Consider the following 16546-nt stretch of genomic DNA (forward strand, 5'->3'; position numbering starts at 1 on the left):
TCGTGCCTCTTCTGTTTCTCTTTATCTTGTCATCAAAACTGAAAATCCTTAATTTTTACAGTAATGGCGGAACCCAAAATTATCGAGCTCAACAATGGAAGCATGCAAGTCAAAGTCTCCAATTTGGGTTGCACTATTCTCTCCTTATCTGTCCCAGATAAAGATGGTACCTTTTTCTTCAGAAAAATTCCCTTCTTGATATATACTACATCATAAAAATTGGATCTTTCTTGTTTTCAATATTTTTATACTGATGTTTGATTATCTATTTGTTTGAATTTTATTGAAGGGAATTTGGGTGATGTGGTTCTTGGATTTGATACCCTCGAGCCATACCAGGCGAGTAAAATTTTATGCCAATTTTTATTTTTTCATCGAAACCCATTTGTTTTATGTCTTGATCTTTGAACTGCATTTGCTGATTTTTTGATTTTTTCTTTTAATTGATCAGAAAGGTTTAGCCCCATACTTTGGCAGCATTGTGGGTCGTGTGGCAAATAGGATTAAAGATGGGAAGTTTTCTCTGAATGGAGTTGATTACACTCTACCCATCAATAAGCCCCCAAACAGCCTCCATGGTAAGATATTGTATACTTTTCTCAACTCTGTGAACAAATTTTTATCCATTGGTAAGTCAATTGTGTTTAAATTACTGTAATTGTGTATCCAAAATTTGATCTTTATATGCTAGATCATCACTGATGATTCCCCATAACAAGGGTTGGGATGGAGGTTTTACTATATCTCTGACCATTGTATAGAATTTACTTGTTTCACTCGATTTTTGGCTGTATGATCTGCTTATGGGAAATCATACCTCATTGAGAAAAAATATTTTTTGTCAGAATTTTATAGTTCCATTATTAGTGATTGACCTGGAAATTGACTTACATTGCATTCCATAATAAGAACATTTTTTAGCTTCATCAATGGATAAATAGTTGTTGATGAATATTTGTGAGCTTTACCAATTACAGGAAGTTAAATACCTTCATGAATAATGAACTTTTGTGAGCTTCCAAATGTCTGGTGATTCTGGCAAGAATCTTTATCATTGAGTATGATGTTTTGGAATAGTGAATTGCTTTTATATTGCACTGGTAATTTCAGTAAGTATTGCACTAATAATAAGAAAGGGAATTTTCTGTGTACTGGAGACTTCTTGCTAAACAAAAAGCTATGCTATTTCCCAGTTATTATTGTCGGTGGATGGAAGTCTTTTGTAATTCAATGGCTTTTATTCTCTTTTGTCTGTACTCTTAATGCTACTATTTCTTCTCTTCAAAGGTGGGCACAAGGGTTTTGACAAGGCTGTGTGGGAGGTTGCTGAACATAAGGAGGGTGAACATCCATCAGTTACCTTTAAGTATCATAGTCGTGATGGCGAGGAAGGTATTTTTCTCTCTTCTCTCTAGCCATTCATCCTCGACTAATGTAACGGGACTTACTTTCTGATTTGCCTTGTATACAGGTTACCCGGGAGATCTTTCTGTTACTGCAACGTACACGCTTACCTCTAAGACGACACTCAGACTTGACATGGAAGCTGTGCCTGCAAATAAGGCTACTCCTGTTAGTTTAGCCCAGCACACTTATTGGAACCTTGGTGGCCATAATTCAGGAGATATTCTCGACAACACAGCCCAAATATGGGCAAATCATATCACTCCTGTTGATCAGTACACGGTCCCAACTGGAGAAATAATGCCTGTTAAAGGCACTCCATTTGATTTCACCTCTGAAAAGCAGATTGGCCGTGATATCCAGCAGGTTGGCTTAGGGTATGATCATAATTATGTGCTCGACTGTGGAGACGAGAAAGATGGCTTTAAGCATGCGGCAAAAATCAAGGATCCTAAGAGTTCCAGAGTACTCGATTTATGGACCAATGCTCCTGGCATGCAGTTTTACACTGCAAACTATGTCAATGGAGTTGTTGGCAAAGGTGGAGCTGTTTATAACAAGCATGCTGGAGTCTGTTTAGAGACTCAAGGATTTCCAAATGCTATCAACACACCAAATTTTCCCTCTGTTGTCGTTCAGCCTGGTGACAAGTACATACACAATATGGTGTATGAATTTTCAGTTGAATAGATTGTTTTAGGATTTCTTCAAGAGCAAATGAACTAATAACGGTACTTCTTTTTAGCTTGTTAGTTCTGTGTCCTATTTGCAACCAATAAAGGTACACTTCTTCAAGATGAAAAACCTTGGTAGTATGAGTTGTGAGTATCAGTAGATTGTTTTAGGCTTTGTTTGAGTGAGTGACTTGTCAGCTTATTTGCTTCTTTCGATTTTATTTTTTTATTTGCAAATAATTGTTTGGTTACAAGGTAGACAATTTTAACTCCAACTTGAAGTTGAGTTTTTCTACTACCCTATAAACTTAACCTCAAATAGCATTTTAGTTCAAAATCAAGAATCAACTCATGTTCAAATATTTGACTTAATGGTCAGCACCTCTCAAGCTTCTAAATTTTTAATTAAGCACTGGCTGAAGTTTGAATCTTGTCTAAATGGCGTAGTATGTGTTTCCCCATTTAGCTGTAGCATCAAAACCTGTAAGTGGGATGGGAAGGATTTTGATATAGAAAACCATAAGTATAGAGATTTTAAGATGTAAACAGGTCTTTGCCACGAGATTTTCTGATCATTGCATAACAAAATGCCAATCTTCATTTGTTTTACACTATTGCTCACGCAATTTCAGTATGTTTATATTGATCAATATCTTGTATAATCGAATTAGCTCGAAGAGGAAACAGTAACGGATTATCTTATGATTATCATACCTTAGATGAAGATCCACAGTTACTTTTATACTAACATGGAAGACACACATAACAGATAGTTTTTTGACATGTAAGACAGATTTTCCGCCTCTTGCATGAGACCAGTTTGGCAAACTTGCGCTTGAATGTACAATCTTTTCTACAGTGTAAGAGTCAAAACAGCTAGTCGCTAGAGTTCTTACTGAAAAACAAACTCATCTTCACACCCCATAATCTACACTTCCGCACCTTACTTATCCATCTAGATGTGCAATTATCCTTTGCATCATCTCATGGAAAATTTCCACATGTAGAACAAGAATATTGTTTCACGGCCATAAGGTCGACCAAATGAACTTGATGATAGTCATCTTTCAGGTGAAAGATTCACATAAGAGGTCTATCCTCAAGGTGCCAAATCCAGTATCAGTAAGTGGGTCTTCGCCCCTTGACATATGCAATGACTTCAGTATCCCTAAAAACATATTTCACAACACATATTACGAACAAACGTGCAACAAAACACTAAAATGTACAGGACTAACGCAAGTTGCATTAAGAAATCCAGTTTCTTATTCAATCTTAGATAATTACCTGACTAAAGCATCTCACTTCGTCCGAATTAGTTCAAGGGGAATACTTTCCGCTGCATGCTACAGAAGAGGATGACAACTTTAGACACAGTACTTTTTGTGCAACTATCGACACATATGGAGATGCTCACCCATGATTTAAGAGTTTTGAAATTGGATTTCGAATGCACCTTCGATTGCTCAGACTGAAAGGTTATTACGAGGGTGACTTTGAACTCTATGGAAAAGGGACTGCACAGATGATTATATCAGTCACTATGCTACTAGTATAATAGCAAAAGAAGAAAAAAGGATTCAAATGTAAACATAAGGCAAGCACGTTAAAACAAATCAAACAGACTAATTACTACCCCTGGGTCATGAATATCTCAGAAAAATAAAGGAGCAACTTCTATGGATTGAAATACATTGGTTAACTCTCTTTTAGTTGATATCTAATTATCAGAAAGTTTCCAGTAGATCTGCTTTGGGAATCCATGAGATAGAGGCCTGAACTCAGAAATACGAGCTGGGAAAATATCCAACTCATCCGCGGTGCATAAACATATAAACACACTCTTTCCTATGTATGGTCTAGCAGAGCAATTATAGATCTGGATGGACTCAATTGCAAGCATAATTTGGAATCCACAATTCTCTCTGCATTACATTTATGTACAACGTACAAACGAGATGAAACTCTTGCGAGGCCACAACGGCGCTAGCAGATAAAATCTTAGGAATTTGCAAAGAACAAACATTAATTGGATCAAGCACATACCCAGCAAAAATTGACGGACAAGTCAAAAGACGGGGAAGAATAATGTAGATTGGGAGAGTCATGCCTCGACATACATCTCCATCTGCTATCTAATAAACAGATAAGTTTTGCACAATATCAGTAAGAGGAGTATGGTATAAAATTTTTGCACAATATCAGTAAGAGGAGTATGGTATAAAAGTTTTGCACAATATCAGTAAGAGGAGTATGATATAAAAGTTTTGCACAATATCAGTAAGAGGAGTATGGTATAAAACTTTTCATGGTTACACGTGCAGTTACAAACCTGAGTTGTCTGTATCAGAGAGGATTCAGTTGCTATCTTTTCTCCAACCAAAATTGACTCCAGTCGGAGCAAGTGAATCTCAATGGATTGGATAGGAACAGCAGATGATTCAATAGTGAGCTCCCCTTCAATAGGATCCGACAGAGAACATAGAGTGCACACTTTACCGCTTACCCTAAATCCCCCTATTCAGGATAAAAGTTGCAACCATCCAACTGTTATATTCTCGTCCAAGACATAATTCTGGATGCAAAGCATAAAATTAAAAACACAGCTTCTTCCAGGGTTGATTTTAAAGTATCTTGGGATTTGAATATTACCCGTGTACTAAGAGTAAGAACGAACAGAAATTCCTAATGCTTCTTATAATTCTTATTCTTGAAAATCCATATTTTTCAAATTTCAAAAAGCACAGTTTTCTAGGATTTTTTACTGCAAATACTTTTTGATGCATCATTTATCCTCCTCCTATGTATTGACTTATACAAATGGTAGAAAATGGAGAATAACCTGGACAGTGCGGCCATCCCATTTGGAATCAAATTCCCAAATACAACTCAGAGCTTAACAGGCATTTTCTTGTCCAGCAACAAACACTCATTGAATATGATTTTAAATGGGAAATAAAACATCTTGATACGTGTTTATCTCTATCATAATCCACCACGTTCCTTATTGGTTTGGGAATTACGACAACCTTACTTAGAAGAGGTCTTCTTTCCTGATGTACCTACTTGTGGTAGGGACACAATCTCTGTGTCTACTCATTACTATCACTCCTCTCCTCCTATTTTATTTCTCTCCCATTCCCCCTCTTTACTCTTCTTTGCCCTTCTTTCAACTCACAATACAAAAAGAAGAAGCTGGTACTTAATAATAAGGGTTACAAACCTACTCTCCTAATTGTATCTAAGTTTAGATACAAACACAAAATCTGCTTTCCTATTGATAGATGAATTTTCTAATCTATAACAAGTGAGCCTGATTATTTACCAGGAAAAAGAAAAAACAAGTATGAACCTGATTTTAGCTCTGGAAGTAGTGAATGCCTCTGTGTGTCCTGGGTCATATAAAAGATGACCATTTCAGGAGAAATGGGTTTCTCTGGAAGATTCTCTGAATTAGGCATTTATGGAAGGCAGATTTAGAGCTCTTCATGTACTGATACATTAGATGACCCATAAAAAAGAGAAGGAAGAGAGAGAGATTAGGCCCAGACCCTTTTCGCTTTCAATTATGAACTCCACTGTGGCAGATAGAGACTTGTGTAAGTATCCTCTTGAAATGTCTACAGATGCCAGATACTACATTGAAATGTAATAGACATCAAAAACAAGAAAACTGAAACAGATTGATAACATATAGGACACAGCAAATTCTTGTCGGAATGTACCTGAATGCTAATATCCCCACCATGATATGTTTCGTAAAATTTTTCCAAAGGTTTTTCTCCTGGATCTTTCAACCAGAAGGAAAATGGGATCTAGGCAACAAGAAGAAGAATCAAGAACTGACAAGGAATAAACAAAATAAAAAACAGCCACTCTGAGTGGCGCAAGAAAAGTAGTTTATAATTAAACTAGAGCCATGTAGAATACAGGAGAATGAAAGAGTTGCATTCCACTCTTCAAGTGTAATACTCTGAAGAGTCCTTCCCTTTCACAGATTCCTTTGAAGCAATATTTCACTCTCAGAACCCAAATCTCCCCAAGATAGTAAGCTGATACAATTATCAACAATGATATAAAATACTATTGCCCTGCATAGCTGGTAGGGGAGGAGTTGATATGATTTCTCCTGATTCCAGGAACATTTTTGTTTTTCTGCAACTGTTTATAAGAACTTCTCCTAATAATTTAACATAATTAAGGATGATACAATTTCTTTGAGTAAAAGGTTTAACATGAAATCCCAACAACTGAACTCTAAATATTCAACTACAGGAACAAGTGAAGGGGTTCTATTTTCTTTTTTTTGGATGGGATGCTGGGGCAAAGGAACGGATGGAGGGACCTTTCATTTGTCATCCAGCTCACCCAAATATCAGTAGTCTATTCTTAAAAAGTGTACAACTTGAGAAAAGAAAAGCCATGATAGATTGGATCATATCATAACCAAGTACCACAATAATTTTCATACACTCTTGTACCAATGCTGACTTCTCTTTTCTCTTTGTCATAAGTCCTCTCTTCCACTGGTTCTCATATAAGCAATTTGCAGGAAGTCAAGGAAGATTTTACTTTGAGGGGGAAACTCAAACCTTGGCATGTGCTACCAAATGGGAAGTCTTTTAGCAAAAAAGTAAATAAATCATGAATTGAAGAAGCATAAAACAACAAAATTTCACCATAACTTATTTCTAAGAACATACCTCTGTAGTACCTGAGCTGATCCTACCAGATTTTAGGACCTCAACAGTCTTATTCCTACATTGCCCCAGAAAAATCAGGTGAGTATCAACAAATTACAAAAATCAAAATGCTTTTACAACAAAATGTTAACAACAGAATCATTTAAAGTGAACAAAAACATGTCTCCTAGAAAATTGTCCACGATTGCATTCTTGTACAACAAACAATACGGACAAGTTAAGCAAAGAGAAAAGTTTTGATTTTTTGAGTGGCATATATAAATTGACTAAAAATAATGCATGAATTGTTGAAGTATCTTTTTTTCCTGGTCACGACGGATAAAAAGAGAGAGGGAAATAAAGGATGAAACCATGGAGATATTCAAAATTTACATAATTAACTTATTTGAGTATGTTGTATAGGTCCAGTGCAAATTGAATGCTCTTCCTAAACCAAAATTGCTTGACAACCCCCAACAAATATACAGGCGGTCCGGAGCAAGGATTAAAAAAGAAGTTAAAACTTAAAGTGAATTTGAAGCATGCTTACAGAATTGTTATAGGCTTGATAACACCATAAAAAGATTCAATAACACCAGCTGATCCTCCTCGAACCTGAATGTCGACTTTAAACATACGAGTAAGCTAAAGCATAGGACTGAACTACTTCAAATTTTACACCTATTTTAAATGGAATGATCAAACTAAAAATATGAGAACTAAGTACCTGCAAGTTGACTGAAGCGTTGACATTGAGTCGAATGCCTTGATGGGAAATGGAAGAAGAGAGCTTCGTTACGATTTTGCCTTCCACTAGTTCCTACAATTGCAGTTTATTCATTACGAATACGTGAGTAACAGTAGAATACTTCCTCTTTATGATAATTTGCATAATATGGACGAACATGGAGATACAATCAGTTCAGATTTCAAGTACATTAGGCCGATAAATGCGGTTGGATCGCGAAAGTTTGATCTCTACTGACATGACGATGAAAACGACAACAAGGAACAAAGCTGCTAAGAGCAATAACCCCGGGAGTTTTCGCCGGAATTTATTTGCACCGGACGGGTCAGCCGAAACCCGATACCCCACGAATATTACTCTCAGCTAGGAAGAGTATCAGACTTGAAATTTCTTTTTCTTTTTCTTTTTATGTAAGTCAATATCAAACCACCCCCAAATGGATCTGCACGATCCTGATTTAATCGAAGCTTTAATGTGGACTTCGAACATTGGGTGGAAAATCAAAAAAATAAATTACAATTCGAATTGAATTAATAATTAAAAGATTGATTCGAGGTAAATCAACAACTAAATATGTTAATTTGTGAGTTAATAGGTTAAAAGTTTATTAAATCAGGAAATATATATCAATATATTTTAGTAATAAACTAATACAGTAATAGTTACTTCATGTAATTCATTTTCACTTATTAATTTGTTACGAATTTTACACTAATCGAGTTGTTTGTAAATGTAAAATTGTATATCGTTATTTCATATATCGGCTACACACAATCACTTGACAAATTTTTAAATCAACCAGTATTACATTAGCGTACTGTCAATAGAGGCCTGAGGTTCGTAAGTAAAATGTTAATCGAAGTCAGTGAATAAAATCTTTTGACTTAATCAATGTTGCACCTGCGAAAAATGCGAGAGAACAACAACGGTTAATCAACAATGCTTCACAATGACCTTATTAAATTATAGTAATAGTTATGTTCCTTGCAATTCATTTGTACTTACTAAATTTGTTATGAATTTTGAATAATATGTTGTCTTCAATGTCGCTAACATTGATACTTTAATGATGTTACTGTAATTATATCCAAATTAACTACTCTCGAGCCTCGAATATAACTCAAACAACTCTATTTCCACATCAATAGCGTGATTTAAAACAATTTTTAAATATATAAAAATTAGCTCCAAAAATCATATGCAATAATATTTGTGACCAAAATAAAGTTATGTAATCATATTCAAACATTATAATTTTCAAATAAATAAAAGCTTCGAAAAAAGTGAACAATGTTATATTTGATTGAAGACTTTGTTTTCTCTTTATTTCTTCAAGATCATAATGACGTGGCATGTTCTTAATGGTTCAGGTGATGACCACTGACGTGGCAATTGAAACACACGATAAGAGCTCTACATTCCCGTCCTCTTCGACTCCTACACCGGAATTTACCGAACGACCGCTGACGAACATCTCCGACCTCCATTAAAGGATCAAAATTCAGTAAGGAGATGAGAAATCGAAACTCCCGAAAGATAACATTCGTTCTCCTATGCCTCGCTCTTCTTCCAATTTCTACACTCGGCCGCCAATTGGTGCTTGTCCTCTCTCAGGAAGACCTCAAAGAAGCAGCCGCTGATTCTACAAACCTCGTCGATGACCCGTCGGATACTGGATTCGATGATTTTATTGACTCCGAAGCCAAGCCGGATTATGTGCTTGATCCGGGTTCATGGAGCCCGATTTTCGAGCCCGCTACTGCGCCGCAAGTTCACCTTGAACATGAAGGCGCATACTACTCTTCGGTTAGTAAGATAGTTAAGGCATATAGTAGAGGAGATGAAAGGGCGATGGAGGAGGCGGCGTCTGAGATCGAGGCGGCTGCCTCGGCTGGCCACCCCCACGCGCAGTCTATTTTGGGCTTTCTGTATGGAATGGGGATTGGAAGAGAGAGGAGCAAAGCTAAGTCTTTTCTGTATCACCATTTTGCTGCTGAAGGCGGTAATATGCAATCCAAAATGGCACTTGCTTATACTTATTCTCGCCAAGAGGTGAGTTTTTGTTCCTCAATTTTTATCAATCTGAGAATGGGAAGCGTTTAGGAATGCTCACATTGTCTGTAATATGCAAAAACCCTGCTTTTGCGTTTGTGAAACATTATGTTACTGGTTCATAGTGAGCTATGGAGCTCTAATTTGTTTTTGGTTCTTGGTTATCAAAGGAAAAAAAAAGGTGGTATTTTTCCTCAGGGGGGATTGTGAATTTTGTGTTGAGAGATCTTAAATTGGATTTGGTTTCTCGTTTATAAGGTGATGTGTAAAAAAGAAAGAAAAGAGATGTTAGCAGAGCACAAGCAAGTGTTTTAGGTGGTAGTTCTGGTGAATTTGGAGCTCTACTGTTGGAGACATGAAATTGCATTCATATACTAACATTCTTATGATTTGAGTCTGGGTTGCTCTATTTTTTTTGTTGCAGTTAATAGAAAAAATTATATTTTCTCATCTATGCGATTGTTTGTTTGATCGCAGATGCATGATAAAGCTGTGAAATTGTATGCCGAATTGGCAGAGGTAGCCATTAACAGTTTCCTGATATCGAAGGACTCACCTGTGATTGAACCAGTGAGGATACACAGTGGAGCAGAGGAAAATAAGGAAGCCTTGAGGAAGTCGCGAGGTGAGGAGGATGAGGACTTCCAGATTTTGGAATACCAGGCACAAAAAGGGAATGCTGGTGCAATGTATAAAATTGGGATATTCTACTACTTTGGATTAAGGGGAGTACGACGTGATCACACCAAGGCGTTAACATGGTTTCTGAAGGCAATGGAGAAGGGTGAGGCGAGATCTATGGAACTTCTTGGGGAAATATATGCAAGAGGAGCTGGAGTTGAAAGGAACTTTACTAAGGCATTAGAGTGGCTTACTCTTGCATCCAAGCAGCAACTTTATTCTGCTTACAATGGTTTGGGCTATCTCTATGTCAAAGGATATGGAGTGGAAAAGAACTACACTAAGGTAAAATTCTGTTCTTTCATTGCTGTTTCTGGACAAGGTAAATGCATAGAGATTTTTTCATCTTTTATTCCCCAATAAATAATAGCTCAAACTTGGATCTCCTTTTCTCTATCCATGTGCTTACCTTTAGCTTTTAACACTATATTGTTCTTAGTTCACTAGTTTGTTCATTTTCATGTGCTTGCTGCGTGCATCAAATCACCTTTTTAGATCACTGACTTTTCTCATAAAAAGAGGATTATTCTTTTAGTTTAAGCTTCAGTAGTTAGATTCTTGGTATAGACTCTATTGAAAAAGTTATCTAGGATTCAATTGACATACTGGTTGCTCTCTGTTGCAGGCAAAAGAGTATTTTGAGAAGGCTGCAGACAATGGAGAGGCTGGTGGATTCTACAACCTCGGAGTAATGTATCTTAAAGGAATTGGGGTGAAGAGGGATGTGAAAATAGCGTCCAAATCCTTCATAACAGCTTTTGATGCTGGTCAACCAAAAGCATTTTATCAACTGGCAAAAATGTTCCATACTGGTGTAGGTCTTACGAAGAATGTTCCACTGGTGAGTCAAATGTAGTTTCGTCATCTACTCGTACATTTACTGGGATTATTGACCTTATATTAGTTTCTTATATTTTACTTTCTCATGAATGAACATGGTTGTTGGTTGATCTTTCCAATATGCTGCCTGAGTTGCAACACCATACAAGACTTGTTTGCTTTATGGCACTTGTCCAAAAGAAACAACAACACGGGTGTGCCTTATGTTTGGTGACTAATTGTACTAAATGACCTTATTTAGAAACTGGCTTCAAATCCCGAAGTAGAATCTCTTAGCCCATGTATTTATCATGGCCATTTTGACGAGAATTGCTTGATAGAGTGGAGTGGAAATATATCGTCTCCAATCCAATTTATATGTCACTTCTCATTTTTAGACCTTCCAAAATAGTTGATATCAGTATATTAATAATGTTTTGGTACAACTATGACAACTTCCTAGAATCTTATTTCATTCAACTCTCAATTATGTAAAACTTTGATGTGAGGCTTTCTATATGAAACTAAGGGGTCGTTTGGTAGAGTGTATTAGAAAAAATAACACATGCAAGGTGTATTAGTAGTACCTTGTTTGGTACACTTTTTCAGTCTATGTATAACTAATGCTTACGTTAGTTATACACTCAATTGTGTATTAAAGCATGTATTACTAATACTAATACTAATACATGGATTTCCACGGTATTAGTAATGCAAGGTTTTTAATGCACACATTAGCATGGTTAAAGACACAATTGTCCCTCAAAACCCTTTCTATATCTTTTCCACCATATTTGTGGAGGTATTTTTGAAAATAAATATCTTTTTAGAAATTATGTAATGCATGTTATTTTTAATACACCAAACCAAACAATGCATAAGAAATAATCTGTATTTTTTTTTAAATAATCTATGTATGACCAAGCAAGCATAACTAATACCAACATTACTAATACACTCTATTCAATATTATTCTTATACACCCTACCAAACGACCCCTAACTATTTATCATTTATGTTAATATTTTCTTCTACTACTAATCTACTACTACTAATAATAATGATAATAATATAATGAACAATTAAAGTAAATTCTTAAAATCTATGTCCTATCAAAACAGTCATATAAAATGGAAGGTACTGAGTAATTGTTCTCTACTGGGATATATCCCGTCATATCTTTTCTACCTTTTTTTTGTAAAGAGGAGAATGGAGATAGCCTTGTATAGAGTCGTCGATAGATTTTGTAAAGGTGCAAACTCATATAACTTTCAAGGCTATTCTCCTTCATCTAGTATTAATTAAAAAGTATGGAGGTTCTTTAGAAATGTTGATTGAACTTTTTGCGCTTTATTAAAAAATTCTGCATAGATAAAATTGTCATTTACTATTTTCCTCAAATAATTGTCATTTAATTATTATCCTAATATTTTGGACTTTGAAATTAATTAAAGGTATAGCTATTAATCTTTACTTATTTGTAATAGGTAAGAACTCTTTATATTTAGTACTTTGAAGTTGACTAAAATTTTGCTTCTTAATTGAACTATATCAAAAATCCTAACATTTAAGACTTTTTTTTTTCTTTTTTAAAATTGGGGTAGGGGAAGGGAAAATGAGGAGGGGATTACCATGTGGGGAATCGAACCCTCACCAACAAGGTGGGAGTTTAGGTAACCAACCAACTGTGCTACTAAGATTCTCCCCAACATTTACGATATCAAAATCAATATGTTTACCATATATAAATCTTAATTAAATTTTGGTAAACAAAATGAATAAATAATTAAAGGAATTACAAATATTAAAAAAGAGGTTCGCGTCAATGTCTATTTATTTTAATGTCAATGTCTATTTTTTAATAATTTCGTACTTCTTGTATATAGTTTTATTGTTTGACACGAGATACTCATGCAAAGCGCACACACTAAACTAAACTGAGAAATAGGAGAGAAGCATGATATGATAATTGCTGAAGCTTTTATGTTCACATTGATAAATTCTAAGTGCTTTTATCTTCAAGTTGCATAAAATTATCTTGAAGTATGATGTATTTTTATTTTTTCCCTTTTGTGGTCCTTCCTCCTTTTCACATGCCGTCCGTTATTTCAATTTTCAGGCATCTTCCTTGTACAAACTAGTTGCAGAACGTGGACCATGGAGTTCTTTGTCTAGATGGGCACTAGAGTCGTATTTGAGAGGAGATGTGGGCAGGGCTTTCCTTCTATATGCGAGAATGGCAGAGTTAGGCTATGAGATTGCGCAAAGTAATGCTGCATGGATCCTTGACAAATATGGAGAAAGAAGCATGTGTTTGGGAGAATCTGGAATTTGCAGTGATGAAGAGAGGCATCAACGCTCGCATGCCTTGTGGTGGCAAGCTTCAGAGCAGGGTAATGAACATGCTGCGTTGCTTATTGGAGATGCATATTACTATGGTCGGGTATGTTATTTTACATTCAGTAGAAGTAGCTTCAAGTTTATCTTATTCTAATCATAATCTCTTCACATATTAGTAAGGGGTATGTTAGTTTACATCCAGTAGTAGTAGTAGCCTTAAGTTTGTTTATCTTTATTGTGATCTCTTCTTTCCTTGGCTTGAATTGCACATTAATGAAGTGATGGAATACTATTCATCTGCTTTTTATAGGGTACTGAGCGGGACTATGACCGTGCAGCTGAGGCTTATATGCATGCAAAATCACAATCTAATGCCCAAGCTATGTTTAATCTGGGTTACATGCATGAGCATGGCCAGGGACTACCATTTGATCTTCATCTTGCTAAGCGTTATTACGATCAAGCATTGGCAGTTGATCATGCTGCAAAGTTGCCTGTAACATTGGCCCTTGGAAGCTTGTGGATAAGGAAAAACTACGCCAATGGTATCCTGGTAAATGTTTACTCCATTTCTCTCACTGCATACAAATACATGTACACATGCACACACATACTTGATTGTTCATTTTGTGTTTCAGTACCTCTAGCCACTTCGCACTCATAAATTCGTTGGATGATCCCTTATTTCCCCAGTCAAAACTGTGACAAAGAGAAGACTAATCAGTTAATGTCCTAAAAGGAAACTGGGGGTCTTTTGAAGGGATAGAAATGAGTTTTGGACAGTTGAGGAGTAGTAGTCTTCAATCCCTTGTCATAAAAAAAAGGAGTAGTCCTCAATCCCTTATTTATTTTTGGTACACCTATGTAGTTCCGGGTTGTATAGAGGATTGGATGTCTTTCATAGAGAACCATATATGGTTGTAGGTTCTTTGCTTTTTGGTATACTTGTATACAGCCAATTTTGGCCTTGTGATAAGTGAAACCATTTACCTGATAAAAACAGAAGTCTTAAAGGGATCATCAGTACTTGGGCATTGAAATATGAGGCCTCTCTGATTGTCAGAGGGACCTTGCTTTTGGCATTTGTAGAATGTGATTGGATTCCCTAGGAGTATAAAAGAACCTTGAATCGTATTGCACCAGAGTTTGTTACCTTCCTCAAAAAAAAGAAATTGAACCAGAGTTTGCAGGAGCTATCAGATGCAGTCCATTTACCATATTAGCTTACTGAGGAATGGTGGTCCTAATAATCTTCCTAAATGTGCTCTGCATGTCTATGAGTGTGGATGAACTGCATGTAATACAGTAGACGATTCAGAGTGGAAAGAAGACAAAACACAATCCAAATCCTAAACAACTGTAGGGTAAGAAGAACTTGTACTTATATTGAAGTTTAGAAGCACATGAGTTGGAGGAGTGATAGTGTTAGCTTTGTGAAAACATGGTACAATACTCTGGTTTGATGTATTTGAGGCTGCCATGGGACTCTTAAGATGCTTCAAACAGAGTGTTGTTGCCATGTCAAAGATCCAAAGTGTAATGACCCTCCAGGTCATTTTTAAATTAAAGCATTCATTCCATCGTTTAGAGCGTTCCTGTAGCGACCCTAGGTCATTTATGACTTGCTGGCACTGACTGTTCGGTCACCTGGTCGTTCGTTTGGGTTTTAGGCCCATTTTTAGAGATTTTATAACTTTGAAAAGTTGACTTTGGTCAACCTTCTTGGAAGATGTGCTCAGATGAAAATTCTGACAGCTAGGTTAGCTTCGGAATATCGATTTTGGTCTAGAACGACCCTTTGTTCACTTCCCGAGCTTTAGATGCTCGTTGTGGAATCTGGCTAAAACGATACTAGGTCTGGGACCCACTTTTCATCGAAGCGATCTCCAATGGAAATTTCGACTTCACCGTTGAGTCCGAAATATCATTTCCATATATGGTTTGTGTTTTTCCGACTCTGAACGAGTCCGGAACATCGAAATTGAAGTTTGAAGAGTTGTTGAATTCTAACGTGGTGGTGACGTGGCAGAGCCACGCGACGCCACGTGGCAGCGTGTTGAAATCTGGAAATTTCTAGATTTAAGGACAATTTTCGTCCATTTTTTTCCCCTCATCTTCAAACATAAATATCTCTTCCATTTTAAGCTCAAATTAGGTGATTCAAAAGGCTAATTTCAAGAGAATTTCGTGGGGAATCTAGAGGTGAGCTCAGAAACGCGAAGGGAGGCTTCGTTTGAGGTAAGGAACCGAATTTAGCTACTGCTAGAGTGATTTTCGGAATGAATTTTTGTTGAACTTTGAAAGGTTAGATCTTGATCATCTTAGGTCCGTTTTAAGTCATTCTTGAGGCTAACTTGTAGAGTTTTTCGCAAGGATCGTCGTGGTATAATCTGTTTGGGTTGGAAGGGTCTCGTTTTTTCAGAAATTGGTGATCAAGGGGCTGCCAAGTCGTAAGTCAAGACTTATTAATGATTTTAATTGTTAGGGCTAATTTGCTATGTTTTAAGCATCATTTTGTGCTAAATTTTGGGGTATTAGTTTAGTAAGGTGTTTGGGACGTTTTCACAGATTTCAATTGTGGGTCCCACAATCCTGTTTTAGACCCAATTTTGGGTCCATCTCCGAAAAATATAATTTTAGTGTCAACATATTCATAATGACGAGGTGATTAACCTTTTGATAGTGGGGAAGCATTTGGAGACCGTTCGGAGGGGAAAAGCTCCGGTACCGTGAGTTGGAGCACGCGTGGTAGGCTTTGATACCAATTTGTGAAGACCCAATTTCTCAGGTCCTGATGGCGCCTACTATATGACCCACCAGTAGGCAAGTTAACCCATATCCCGGAACTCGAAGTAATGGGATGTTAGGGTAGAAAACCAACCAATCAACCTAATATAGTAATAAATATAACAAGAACATGCAATGAACGGGCGGCAGCGACTAGACATATATACACAAAATGAATTCCTCCAAAAACCTGGAAGTCACAAGTACAGAGCTGCTAACAAAAGTACAAGTCCTAAAAGTGGACCACAGAAACAAGCTGTCTAAAAAGGCAAAAGACAAGCAAAAGTAAGTACAGAAGGAGACGGGCAAATCAAGGACGTTGTGTGCTCACCCTTGCCTCCGATCACGACCGCAGCTGG

General features: G+C 36.6%; 3 protein-coding genes across 5 annotated transcripts in view; 2 read left to right on the plus strand and 1 right to left on the minus strand.

The window, feature by feature from the left end:
- Window positions 1-7: 7 nt before the first annotated feature.
- Window positions 8-2332, plus strand: LOC102593955 (aldose 1-epimerase). The gene is made up of 5 exons (XM_006341456.2): window positions 8-166; window positions 290-339; window positions 452-578; window positions 1288-1392; window positions 1472-2332. The coding sequence occupies exons 1-5, from the start codon at window positions 64-66 to the stop codon at window positions 2092-2094; spliced, it is 1008 nt and encodes a 335-aa protein (XP_006341518.1). The 5' UTR covers window positions 8-63; the 3' UTR covers window positions 2095-2332.
- A 413-nt stretch (window positions 2333-2745) lies between these two features.
- Window positions 2746-7900, minus strand: LOC102594283 (Down syndrome critical region protein 3). 3 transcript variants are annotated; one of them, XM_015306211.1, is made up of 12 exons: window positions 7698-7899; window positions 7488-7580; window positions 7311-7375; window positions 6782-6836; window positions 5804-5893; window positions 5630-5714; window positions 5431-5526; window positions 4411-4595; window positions 4125-4213; window positions 3496-3549; window positions 3366-3424; window positions 2746-3246 (listed from the first exon to the last, which is right to left on the minus strand). In XM_015306211.1, the coding sequence occupies exons 1-11, from the start codon at window positions 7746-7748 to the stop codon at window positions 3394-3396; spliced, it is 894 nt and encodes a 297-aa protein (XP_015161697.1). In that variant the 5' UTR covers window positions 7749-7899; the 3' UTR covers window positions 2746-3246; window positions 3366-3393. The 3 variants fall into 3 exon arrangements, with proteins under 3 accessions (XP_015161697.1, XP_006341519.1, XP_015161698.1); XM_006341457.2 differs by having other exon boundaries at window positions 3496-3595; window positions 7698-7898; XM_015306212.1 differs by lacking the exons at window positions 2746-3246; window positions 4125-4213 and having other exon boundaries at window positions 3380-3424; window positions 3496-3595; window positions 7698-7900.
- A 984-nt stretch (window positions 7901-8884) lies between these two features.
- LOC102594829 (ERAD-associated E3 ubiquitin-protein ligase component HRD3A) overlaps window positions 8885-16546 on the plus strand; it is a 10823-nt gene continuing 3161 nt past the window's right edge. The window contains exons 1-5 of the mRNA XM_006341459.2: window positions 8885-9560; window positions 10038-10526; window positions 10867-11082; window positions 13180-13503; window positions 13711-13953. Of these exons, the coding sequence (XP_006341521.1) occupies window positions 9021-9560; window positions 10038-10526; window positions 10867-11082; window positions 13180-13503; window positions 13711-13953 (1812 nt within the window). The 5' untranslated portion in view covers window positions 8885-9020. The remainder of the gene's footprint in view (window positions 9561-10037; window positions 10527-10866; window positions 11083-13179; window positions 13504-13710; window positions 13954-16546) is intronic.

Source organism: Solanum tuberosum, unplaced genomic scaffold (assembly GCF_000226075.1).
Source record: "Solanum tuberosum cultivar DM 1-3 516 R44 unplaced genomic scaffold, SolTub_3.0 scf00026, whole genome shotgun sequence".
Taxonomy (NCBI): domain Eukaryota; kingdom Viridiplantae; phylum Streptophyta; class Magnoliopsida; order Solanales; family Solanaceae; genus Solanum; species Solanum tuberosum.

Coding starts and splice junctions, on each gene's coding strand:
- LOC102593955 (XM_006341456.2), top strand. CDS start 64: ATGGCGGAACCCAAAATTATCGAGCTCAACAATGGAAGCATGCAAGTC. Junction 167..289: donor ATCTGTCCCAGATAAAGATG/GTACCTTTTTCT, acceptor ATTTTATTGAAG/GGAATTTGGGTGATGTGGTT. Junction 1,393..1,471: donor TAGTCGTGATGGCGAGGAAG/GTATTTTTCTCT, acceptor CCTTGTATACAG/GTTACCCGGGAGATCTTTCT.
- LOC102594283 (XM_006341457.2), bottom strand. CDS start 7,748: ATGTCAGTAGAGATCAAACTTTCGCGATCCAACCGCATTTATCGGCCT. Junction 5,894..6,781: donor TCAGCTCAGGTACTACAGAG/GTATGTTCTTAG, acceptor CTTGTTGCCTAG/ATCCCATTTTCCTTCTGGTT. Junction 5,715..5,803: donor GTGGGGATATTAGCATTCAG/GTACATTCCGAC, acceptor ATTTCAATGTAG/TATCTGGCATCTGTAGACAT.